This window comes from Plectropomus leopardus, chromosome 3 (genome assembly GCF_008729295.1).
Source record: "Plectropomus leopardus isolate mb chromosome 3, YSFRI_Pleo_2.0, whole genome shotgun sequence".
Taxonomy (NCBI): Eukaryota; Metazoa; Chordata; class Actinopteri; order Perciformes; family Serranidae; genus Plectropomus; species Plectropomus leopardus.
The window spans coordinates 28,249,619-28,260,842 of NC_056465.1; the positions used below are offsets into that span (position 1 = coordinate 28,249,619).

Below are 11,224 nucleotides of genomic sequence, written 5' to 3' on the forward strand. Positions count from 1 at the left end.
AAATCTAAAATCTAAAGCACCAAGTGAAGCTGTAAATTGATCGGTGTGCTCCAGTCCTTTCTTCTCCTGTGAAAAGTCCTGGTCCTTGAATTGAGGGGCACCTGATTAGGCTGCACGCTGTTGGATGATTTGCAGCGGAAACAATATCACAAAAACTAAAACTGAAAAAACGAAAAAAACTGAACTAACTCACAAGAAGTTGCAGAATGACCAATGATCATACAGGCCGCAGATGGAGTTTGTAAAAAAAAAAAAAGTAAAATTAAAACATGAAGACAGATGACACAATAAATTTATAACCCTGATTCCAAAAATGTTGGTACGTACATAAAAACAAAATGTAAGGATTTGCATTTCCTTTTTGAAATACATTAGAGGAAATAACTATTAACATGTCTAAGTTTTTGTTATTAAATATTATTCAAATGCAGCTATTCACATAAAATTTAGATTAGACATTGGTTTTACCTCAATAAAACTAAATGTTTTCTTCCACAGAGACAGTCTTTAAATCTTGAAGATTCTGGGCAGCCTGCTTGTGATCTTGAGAAATATTGCCTTCAAAACTTAAACAATTAGTGCCCTTATTTCCCAAATGCTAACTAAGTGTTGTTAAAAGAAAATATGATGTAACACAGAGGGGAATATTCTCGTCTTAGTTTTTTTGTAACCTGTAAATTGTCAAACAAATAATTTTCTCAGCTTTAACAGTAAATACTTGTCTTTGTACTAAATTCAATCGGACACAGTCTCAACTTTTTGGAATCTGTATTGTACTAGCAAAAACATATAGAAATCTTTATGTACATAGCTGTCGATTAGACACCTTTACAAGGAGCATTGATAAAAATATATAAGACAAATTATGGGCAATCATTTTTAAGAGTAAAAAGAAATCTTGAAAGTCTGTCCGTGGTCAGACATTAATCCTGCAAAATTAATTTCCCATTACTATCCAGATATTCTCGGTCAACACGATTAAATCTGAATAAATGTATGAGAAGATATGCTTGAAATTCCCTAAATCCACATCGAAAATATATATACATTTTCACATTGTCAATGTGTATGTTGTATTTTAAGTTCAACATGGTGGCTTCAGACATTGAATCTGTTGTAACTTAATACTAAACAGTTCGCCATATTTCAAGGTACACAAGGGCACAAATGCTTGCTGTGTTAACCACAAAGGTAACAATAAATTGTGAATATGAATCAGCTATTTCGTATTGTGAAGTCAAACTTACAATTCAAGCGTATCTATTCGTCTTCTAGGTAGACCAATGTTCTATTCATAACAATCCCCTCAGATTAAAAGACCTTTGAACCTAAATCTCACGGGAGACGAGAGATACAATGTGGAGGAAATACACCCATATGGCTACACAATGAAAGGAAGCAGAATTTATTGGCTTATTGATAATATTTAACTGGCAAGCATCCAGTGATTGAAAGATTTAATTGAGACTCTGTTTACTATCTACGTGCCTTTGGAGCCGGCCTCACTTTGAAAGTGCAAAACAACGTCAAAGCTTTATTATGCATTGAAATCTCCTCCAGCAGAGCTCGCTAATGGTGTTTTTGTTCTCTGCTTGATGATTTGGTTGTTCTATGAAGCTGCAAATGTCATTAAAGGGACAAATGATTTAGGCTGGGAAACACAAACCAGCACAGCTCGTAACATGCCTGTTTAAAAGTGTTAACCACACCACTATTTTCTTGATTTGGTATTTGGACAGACATTATTTTGTTTAGTGATGGCTTATTTGCTGCACCAGTGACCACATTTTGGTAAAATTTCCTACTTGCTTTACTGTACTCCCATCTAGTGTCTCACCACAGCACAACACAACAATCAGACTTTGTCCCAGCATACGTTTGCACACAATTAAAACACGTCTCTTTGAAACAAGCCCAATTTTAAATCCATTTTATGACTGCTGTTGCTCAAGATTAGACTTTAAAAAAATATTATACATACACACTGAGGATGTTATACATGGATTTTGAGTGGTAGCACCCAAGCTTTATTTTCATATCATTTTTTTTTTCCCGACACAATCATACTGCAAATCAATAGTTTTTCAACTTCCAACTTTAAAAATATTTAATTTACCTTTAAGTTAAAATGCACAGAAATGTTTCTAAGTGTTTTCGGCTTTAAGATAACAACAAAAATTCTCATGTGTGTAATTTAGTAATAATTATCCACATCATTATCCAAACAGCACAAAATTACTGCAATTTGACGCATCATTTTAAGTGCAAACAATGGTACCTGTTTGGTGTCAGGTAATCTGTAAGTCTCCACAATAAAGTCATTTCATAAACTATTGGAATTTTGTTTTAAAACAAAAGGAATCAACTGTGTATCATTCTAAACCATAATGAAACTTAAGTGCGCACTTTAACAGTGCACTTTGGGTCATTTTTTAAGTGAGATATGAATGCTACTTATAAAAATTGAATAACTGTACATTTCCTTTTGCTTCAATGGCAAAAACAGGTCATTTACATCATACCGAAGAGATTCGTTTTTTTAAAAAAAAGAACAGCGACTGTCTTGATGTCCCGAGTCTTCTACCTTTGGATTCCTTTGTTTTCTCTTCCTGTACGAGATGATTTAGGTAGATCGAGCCTCTCGAAGTTTTCATGCTTCTCCACATCCTCCCTGACAGAAGCTGCACTCCAGGCCTCCGCCCTTCCTTTGTTCAGATCCCTGACGAAGGTGGGAGCAACAGGACGGGCAGAAATACATGGACTTCACGTATCACTTACCCCTGATTCAGGCTCGAGTGCTCCTGGCCAGATGCACTCAGGTCTCCACCCTGGAGCAGGGAGAGACTGGAGGTCACCACTCTGAAGTACAGCGGCCTAGGAGCTATAAACAGCTCATAGGGTGATAAGGACAAATTGTTCTCTATGAGTTATCAGTCGAGTTCTCATTGCTGGTCGAACTTGAGGACTGAGGGGTCGAAGAGGATGAGGAGGACGAGGAGGAGGAAGAGGAGGTAAAGTTCATCCCTGATAGTTCTGGAGGGTTTGTAGCTGTGTTCTGTCCACTCAAGCTTTTCCTGCACACCGGACACGTGTCGTGCTTGAGTGAAAGAGCGGTAAAAATAAGACGACGTTTAAGTACCTTCCCCAACACATAGTTTCAGATATAAAATAGTGAATATTTAAGTGGGAGAAGCATTTGATTGCTGATTTTTAATACCTGTTCCAGCCAGGGGACTATGCAATCATTGTGGAACATGTGATTGCACGGGAGCTGCCTCACATTTTCTCCAACACTGTAATCTTCTTTACATACTGGACATTCCAGTCCTGAAGCTGCAAGATAGAACATGTTAAAAATGTTAAAAAATTAGATATGAAATATGATCTGTCAAGTGGTTTTGGGTGAGAAGTTTACAAATAGCTGCATAACATTATGAACAATCAATGTTATTTAGAAAAAACAGTCGTTCATGCCCAAAATCCACAGTAATAGTTAGTAAAATGAGATGTTTGAGGGTTTTCACCAAAACGAAGAAGATTGCATGCTTTGCTTTCTGGTCTCACTTGCCTTTAACTTTGTAAAGTGGCAGTTGCACAACCAGTTCTCCAAAACCTGGTGCGATGGGTGTGTTAACGGGAGGCACCACCTTATTAAACAATTCCAATATATTTCTATGACCTTGTAAAGTTCAGTATGAATTGATGAACATGAGCTACTCTTTCTTAAAGCCAGAAACCAGAGAAGGAGGACTCAAACATGTGATGTCACAGGATTTAAAGTCTGGAGCTGTTCCATAGACAATGAGGAAAACGGATTTTGTGGACCCATTGAATATTTTATCTTTTTATACCTAAATTAGCTTTATTCTTTTGTAGTGTTCTCTGTTCGGAAACAGAAAATGTACCCTGAAACTCAAAACATTCCCCCGGGTGCTCTCAGTATGATCTAGAGCAGTGGTTTCCAACTGGTTCAACCACGGCGTCCAGATTTCCCCTTATAGTCATTAGTTCAAGGTCCTCATATCGGATAAAACACCACATTTTCAATTTAATTTCACAAAATCTAAACAACACCTTGGCTTAGAGCAGAAAAAAAACATAATTCAAGAATAAGAAGAAAGTGCACTTCAAAATATAAGCTCTGTGCCAGAGATTCACTGTACTTCAAAATAAAGTGTTTTCTTACAAACTTTATACATTCACGAGTCACTTGTGGTCTATTCAGAATGAACCTGTGACCACTTATGGACCGTGACCCACCAGTTGGGAAACACTGATTTAGAACATCTTTCCCAATTCATTGTCTATGGAGCAGCTCCAGGCTTTATATCCTATGACATTACACATTTTAGTTTAAGCACTCTAGTTTTTGGTTTTGGGAGAGATTTGTCCATGTTTACTAATAATTTGGGACTGTGTTAGACCATAGGAATGACATGCATTCTGGTGGGGCATTAGGATGCAAAAATATGTCTCAAAATGAGAAAGATGCTGTCTACTGATCTACCGAACTAAACTGTCAGAAGATGATTTCAGTAACACTAAAGATATATTTTGTGGTTGTTTATCACATAAGTGAACAGCTTGAGTTATCTGTCATCAGCTTTTCTTTGCTTGTTTTTACAGAGCCACTTGTATTAATAACTCAAGTCCATAATGAAATGCATAGCATGAAAAAATCTTAAAATGTTCAAAACTGAAGCCAGTTAGTCTGGGAAAAAAATGGCACTTGCATTAACATTACACTGCAATGTAATAAAAACATGACACCATCTGTTGTAGAGAAAATTATAGTGTTTTCCAAATTTGCAAATAAAGTCTAAGATATCAGGATAAAAAAAGAAAACCAGACGTAAAACATTCTGTTACACTCTATTATGTTTTAACTTACCAACGTGTTCATCTGTAATGTGTACTGTAGGAAGAGTTTTTATTTTATCCCTATCAGCAGGCGGGGGTCCCGTGTTCTCAAACTGGTTTAATAACTAAAAATGAGAAAAAAAGACAACGGAAATACATAAAATGCATATGTGGTTACTTACCACTGCATTTACTGAATATTTTCTTACAGATATAAAATGTTTAATCCAAAAGGTTAAAATTAAGCACAGTAAAAACGTGACAGTTTCTGAAAAATACCTGAGTTATTATTGCATCTAGACCGTTAGCACCCCAGGCATAATCCATAGGATTTGAGTGAAGAACACCCCTTTGAGAAAAGAATCAGACATTGCAGCAGTTAGGGGACACGTCATGATTGTCATCATTGTTTTTCAGATTAAATATAGCTCTGTTTCAGACACTCACCAGGGTCCAACACCAATATTTGGCATTGCAGTGGGTGCAATTATTCCATTCACTAGTTGCTGGATGATTCTACAAAAGAGAAGACAAACATTTTTTAGGTTTATTTTTATTTATATTATCTCAATGGGTTTTATTTTCCATCTAATGTGCATTCTGTGCTTTCTATTTTTATCCTTATTTTTTATCTTACTTTTACTCGTATTATCAAATGGGGTTTATCCATGTGAAGAAGCACTGTTTGTATTCTAATCTGATCCTATCTTATTTTTAAATGAGAGTTTTATAATGTCTTTATGTCTTCATGTGAAGTACTTGGTGTGTGTAATTTCTTTGTTGTAAAACACACTGGGCTGCATTTCTTGTACAAGACTTGCTATACAAATAAAGTTTATTATTATTATTAAATATCACATATGTACTGATGTTGAAATAAACTGGTTTGCTGCTATTATGGAAAAAACTCAAGTCCCACTCGTGCTTGATTTATGACATGTCAGTCTTTAGTCTCCTTACCCTTCTAAAGTAGGAACTCCCTCATGCCTCCCTGCTTGTCGCCTTGAACCATGACGACTTCTCGGTTGCCTGGCACCATATCGTTGCCGTGATGCCGTTTCCCTTTCTCGCCTGTTTTCAGCATCCCTGTTATCCTCTGTTCCCAGTCCCGCCCCGAAGTCGAAGCGGTCGTCAAAGACACCCAGGGCAAACTGACCGTAACCTGACGGGAACGTAAACAAGTGCTGGTCCGCATTCTGGCAGAAAAACAGATGAAAGCACACAGAAAAAAATGGATGCTCTAATCTTGACAGTGGAAACAAGTGAAGCTTTGAGACTTCTCTACAAAAGTGCGACTATTTATTGTCAATACAACACCACTGAAGCATGAAGAGTGCTGTTGATGGTTAGATCATATTTCAGCCTAATGGAAATGCATGCTGGCATTCACAACATACCCGTTTACTGAGGCGACATCATCATCACAGCCCAGGTATTTTTCAGTAAAAAGTTTTCCAACAGCACTGACATAAACTATATATCAGGCTCAGAATGTTTTCTCATCTTTGGGCAAACTTAAAAAACAACTAAATCATTTAATAAAATATTACTTTTCAGAGCAAGACTGGTCTGCAACAAAAGCAGAAGTGGAAAACCCCAAGATGATCCATCATGCACAGTACTAAATCAGCCAAAAAAAAAAACTATTTCAGGAAATTCTGACATTATACAGCAGTGTAGTGGGACAGAGAGAGAGAGGGGTGTGTGATAGACACCAGAGAAAAGAATAGGTTACAAACCTCAAATGGTTGCTGGTTCTGAGGCCCGCTGGAGATGGTAGACATGGAGCCATTGTCAGCACTAAACAGGGGAAAAGTGGTTGGCAAAGTTATGTCTCGACTCAGTGACATTTAAGGAAATTCAATCTTTTCCACCATGCGTCATAGTTTCCATCATTCTCAATTATGATGTCAAGTTTTTTCGTGTGCTATTTCTTCCCCTTTTCAGCAACCCTACACCCTGATTTCACATGAAATGTGACAGATGTGATCTAAATTTTAAGTGTTACACTTTGAAATATCATGACAATAGTTTAAAGATATGTTATGCAGGATTTTCCTAAAGTAAAAATCTATGCATGTAGACTCAAACAGAAGTAATCCCTCTTAGTCATCTCTTATGATCAACTCTCAGTGTGCAGCGGTGTATTTTTCTGCAGACTCCCCTTTGCCTGTATTTTCTTCTTATTTTATGTGTTTGGGACATTTATGTTTAACTCCAGAGCGCTCAGGTGAGGTCAGGGCTTTTTAAAAAGGTAGTGACAAGGTGCCAGACCATAAGCGGCAGGCATCCAAGAGAGACGGCACTGAAAAAACAGCGAGGGGAAATGCCAAATAAGAGGGAATCTGCGTGCCTTGATTTCACTTTTCCTGGTAAGCGGGTTTACCAACAGTAGCTAAGTGACAACCCTGCTTAATATACCCTAAAAAAATGATAAAGGAAAAAATACAACATTAAGCAAACAATGAAAACAAAAGCAATCTGTGCCACTGTTGACATGTGGACTTAAGTTTTACTTTTTTGACGGACCATTCGAACTCAAAAAACAGTGACTATGCGGTGATAAACAATTTGTGAAAGCACACATGAAAGACATTATCCTATTGACTGATTATGTGTTAGATAGGACAAGGTCAAAACTTGTGTTTCTAGCCCTTGAAGGTGCTGGTGTAAAGCAATGTTTTGCAGGACTCTTTTATACTGAATGTCAGCTACTATACATTGAGAATTAGAGTTGGAAAATAACTTTTTTGTCCACCTGCCACTGAAGCTGGTGGATTCCAAAATCTACCAGCCACTTGGTAGATTACCATTGGGTTTTTTTGGCACGTGAGTGAAGCAAATCTTGCAGCCACTTGTGTATTTTACCAGCACTTTGCTGATGGCTTGTGCTAACCATGTAATTGGAATCAGAATCTAATACCAAACGTTTGAAGAAAAGACCCAGATTTAAAAAAAAAAAAAAAAAAGAATTTCATTTCTAAAGACTATTTAAGGAATCTCGTTATCCATAGTGAATGGTGTTAATCTCCTCATATTAACTCTCTAACAGTTACAATCTGCCAATGCTGCCTTGATTAGGAAAATTGTATTTTAAATACATTTTATACACACCTTCTCTCCTCCAGCAGTTCCTCAATAAACCCTGACTCACATCTTGGACATGTGTACTCCTGAAAACAAACAAAGGTTAGTTAAACCAGCACATGAGTCATCATGACAAACTCAGCCATCTATTTAACAAACATTTACTGACATTCAAATTCACTTCTAAACCTCTGTAATCCAGTGACTTAAAAACATTCATGAACACTACAGCTACATCCTGTTAGTGTGTCAGTGTGCGTCAAGCGTAAACTGCAAGAGAGATATGTCAAACACAGCTCTGCTGATGGCACAGCTGCAGAGTGAGATAAAGGAGACTCATGATGATAATCCTTTTCATATGATGAAACCTAGCTTGAACCTCTAGAAGCATTGTGACGTGTTTGGAGGTCTGACAACAGACTGTTGGACAAGCAGCACCCTCTGCACATCGCAGACGATCATCTCCTGAAACACCAACAATCTGATGAAGAGGGCTCACAAGAGGATGCCTTCCTCACCACCGTCTAATGGGACGCTGTTAAAAGTGGCCTGCTGTGGTACTATTTGGTAAGGGAGCTATAGTCTGTGTGCCCCTAGAGTGAACACCAAGAACATCTGTGAGGACAAACTTGGTCTCTTTCCCCTCTAACAATAGGAGAGGTTTAAAAAGGTAGAGGATACCACAACACAAAGCCCAGCACCACAGAAGGAAGTACAGCTTCTTCTTAAAGGCTATTAGAAACCTTACAGAAACCTAACATTCAATAAACATATATAAAGTTTGCTACTTTACATAATTTTTGCACATCGTCATGTGTGGATGTGTGGAAACTTTTCAATGACTTTTTGAGGACCCATAATAAAAATATTAACAACAACAATAATAATCATGTCTTGCTGCACTTGCCCAGCGTGTTTTCAACCTTATCACATTCAAACTCTTTTCAAATACAATTTTATTAACTGGATAACATGAAGGGAGAGAAAGGACCGAGGAGAAAATGAAAAAATGTGTAAACAAAAAGGCAGAACTTGACGCATATTAGAGCTATGTTTTGTTGACAGGTACAGAAAATAAATTTGCCACTATGTTACATAACGTAGATGGTTATCTATACCAGATTACTGTAACAATTTCACTGCAAACAAAAAATCCATTACTTTTTAAAAACATTTTTTTACTAATTCTAATACTTTGTATTACATAATTACATTCCATTACAGACCTTGAAAACACAGTTGGGAAATTAAATGACTTTTCCAGGTTTTTCATGACCATGGGAACCCTGCAGATGTTGTTGTCTCTGTGATTCTTTTGTTTTTATACAGCAATACTGCAGCTGTCAATCTAATATTTCTATAAATATATCTATTAAACACTCAGGCTGTTCTTTACAATAAAATAGCAGTTGCACGTGTGTATGAGGTGTTAATACGACCACATTACCAGCAACCTATAGAAACCTATAGCTGATCTTTGACATTGTGAAGCTCACATTTACAGCTCTACGACAGATCTTTCTAGCCTGTGACAGGCATCCCACTTGTGTGTTTGACTGAATGGTTAAAAAAGAAAAGGATGCTGTGGCATTGTTGCCGATGAATCATTCATAGACATCATTAACAACCCAACACACAAAGTTAGACCATACATAGTTCGGTAATAAAGGACATAGCTAAAGTCGTAATAAGAAACGATCAGCGTTACAGTTAACGTTTATTGCTAGTTAATATAGCTAACAGTTAGGCTAATGTACCACGTAAAACCCACATTAATCAACAATTGATGCAGCCAAATGTTGTTATAAAAGTCGTACGACAAAGTACCGGTTGTTTGTGTGTAACGACTACGTAGTTAGTGTTTGTATCTGGATAGATCCACTATTAAGATAACAAGCTAACTAACACTGGGTTGCGCTAGCACAGCCAGCTAACACCGTTAGCATGCTATATTTTGGCCCCGCTGCTACTAAGATTTATACTACAATAACAGCAAAACCACTGTGTTTTTCATTTGTCTAATTGTCTCTATGTTTACTTTGTGTCTGCGGTACTTACAGGAAGACGAGGGCTAATCTCTGCGGAGCATCTGTGACAGAAGAACCGGCTGGGCCATGGAGGAGCTTCCGCCATCTTTAACCACTAAACAAGTAGAGAGGAGGAAGAACTACGGAGCATCGGAGAGGTCAATCTAGAAAATACGACGAGCATGTGATTGAAATACCTGCCCTGCATCATCGATCATATCAAAGTGTGTAACACGAATTAAGAAAGTAAAGAAAACAAGGAAACATCACTGGATGTGTTAGATATTATTTATTTATAAGAATGACAAATTAAGAGCCCTTTAAGCTCAACTGTTTAGTAGAGCACATTTTGAGTCACTAAATCATAATGAAAATGTGTTGAACTTAACCTGATTGTTCTATCTCCACCATCTGGTTTAGGTAAGTAATGCTTAAAAGTAAGAAAATTAAATAAAATTTATTTAGTATGCAGTTCCCCTTCTATGAGAAGTTGGTAAAAAAATCCCTCCAGACGTCTGGGCTCTGTGTGATAGGGTTTACATATGTAGGCATATTTTAAGGGTATGTTATAATTTTAGTTTTCCTTTTGGTAAAGGTTGTATAGCTAAGCTCAAGTAGCTAAAACTGACTATTTTCTACAAAATACAAAAAAACCTTTTTATTATTAATTGTTGTAAAATTATACATTTCATGTATCCATCAGTCTATATGCTGAAACAATTTCACAAGTATGATTTTTTTACTATCTACATCTATACTCATACTCATACTAATCAAATGGTTGAATTGTCCTTTTATGGTGAAAGTAGTGATGCTAAGATAATAAATTTACATTTTTTAATGAAATAGAAAAAGGATGAATATTCATTGTTGCATTGTACATTTATTATGTAATGTTATTCTATTATATATCTGATGAAAAAAATATATCAGTATGATTTTTCACCATTTCACTATTTCCGAGGTATTTTCAAAGTTATGTGATGGTAAATATCTTGAATAAATATGTGGAAATAATACAAGTACATAGTAGTAGTAGTATGGTAATATTAATAAGTACATGGTAAAAAAAAAAATGATATACTAACATAAACAAACATCATAACAGTACATGGTTTGTAATTTAGATTTTTTTTTCTTTCTGTTTTACCATTGCCATGAAGGGACATCTCAAGTGTTTGGTAGAGACCTATACTTTCAAATAAAAAAAGTATGTTGTCTGTTACAAAAAGAAAACCACATTGATTTTT

General features: G+C 36.4%; 1 protein-coding gene across 1 annotated transcript; it reads right to left on the minus strand.

The window, feature by feature from the left end:
• Positions 1–1,991: 1,991 nt before the first annotated feature.
• Positions 1,992–10,087, minus strand: LOC121966848 (E3 ubiquitin-protein ligase RNF126-like). The gene is made up of 9 exons (XM_042516924.1): positions 10,006–10,087; positions 7,975–8,033; positions 6,600–6,660; positions 5,821–6,056; positions 5,308–5,376; positions 5,140–5,209; positions 4,892–4,985; positions 3,218–3,333; positions 1,992–3,097 (listed from the first exon to the last, which is right to left on the minus strand). The coding sequence occupies exons 1-9, from the start codon at positions 10,078–10,080 to the stop codon at positions 2,921–2,923; spliced, it is 957 nt and encodes a 318-aa protein (XP_042372858.1). The 5' UTR covers positions 10,081–10,087; the 3' UTR covers positions 1,992–2,920.
• Positions 10,088–11,224: the final 1,137 nt, after the last annotated feature.

Coding starts and splice junctions, on each gene's coding strand:
- LOC121966848 (XM_042516924.1), bottom strand. CDS start 10,080: ATGGCGGAAGCTCCTCCATGGCCCAGCCGGTTCTTCTGTCACAGATGC. Junction 6,661..7,974: donor GAACTGCTGGAGGAGAGAAG/GTGTGTATAAAA, acceptor TCCCCTGTTTAG/TGCTGACAATGGCTCCATGT. Junction 5,210..5,307: donor AATATTGGTGTTGGACCCTG/GTGAGTGTCTGA, acceptor CTTTTCTCAAAG/GGGTGTTCTTCACTCAAATC.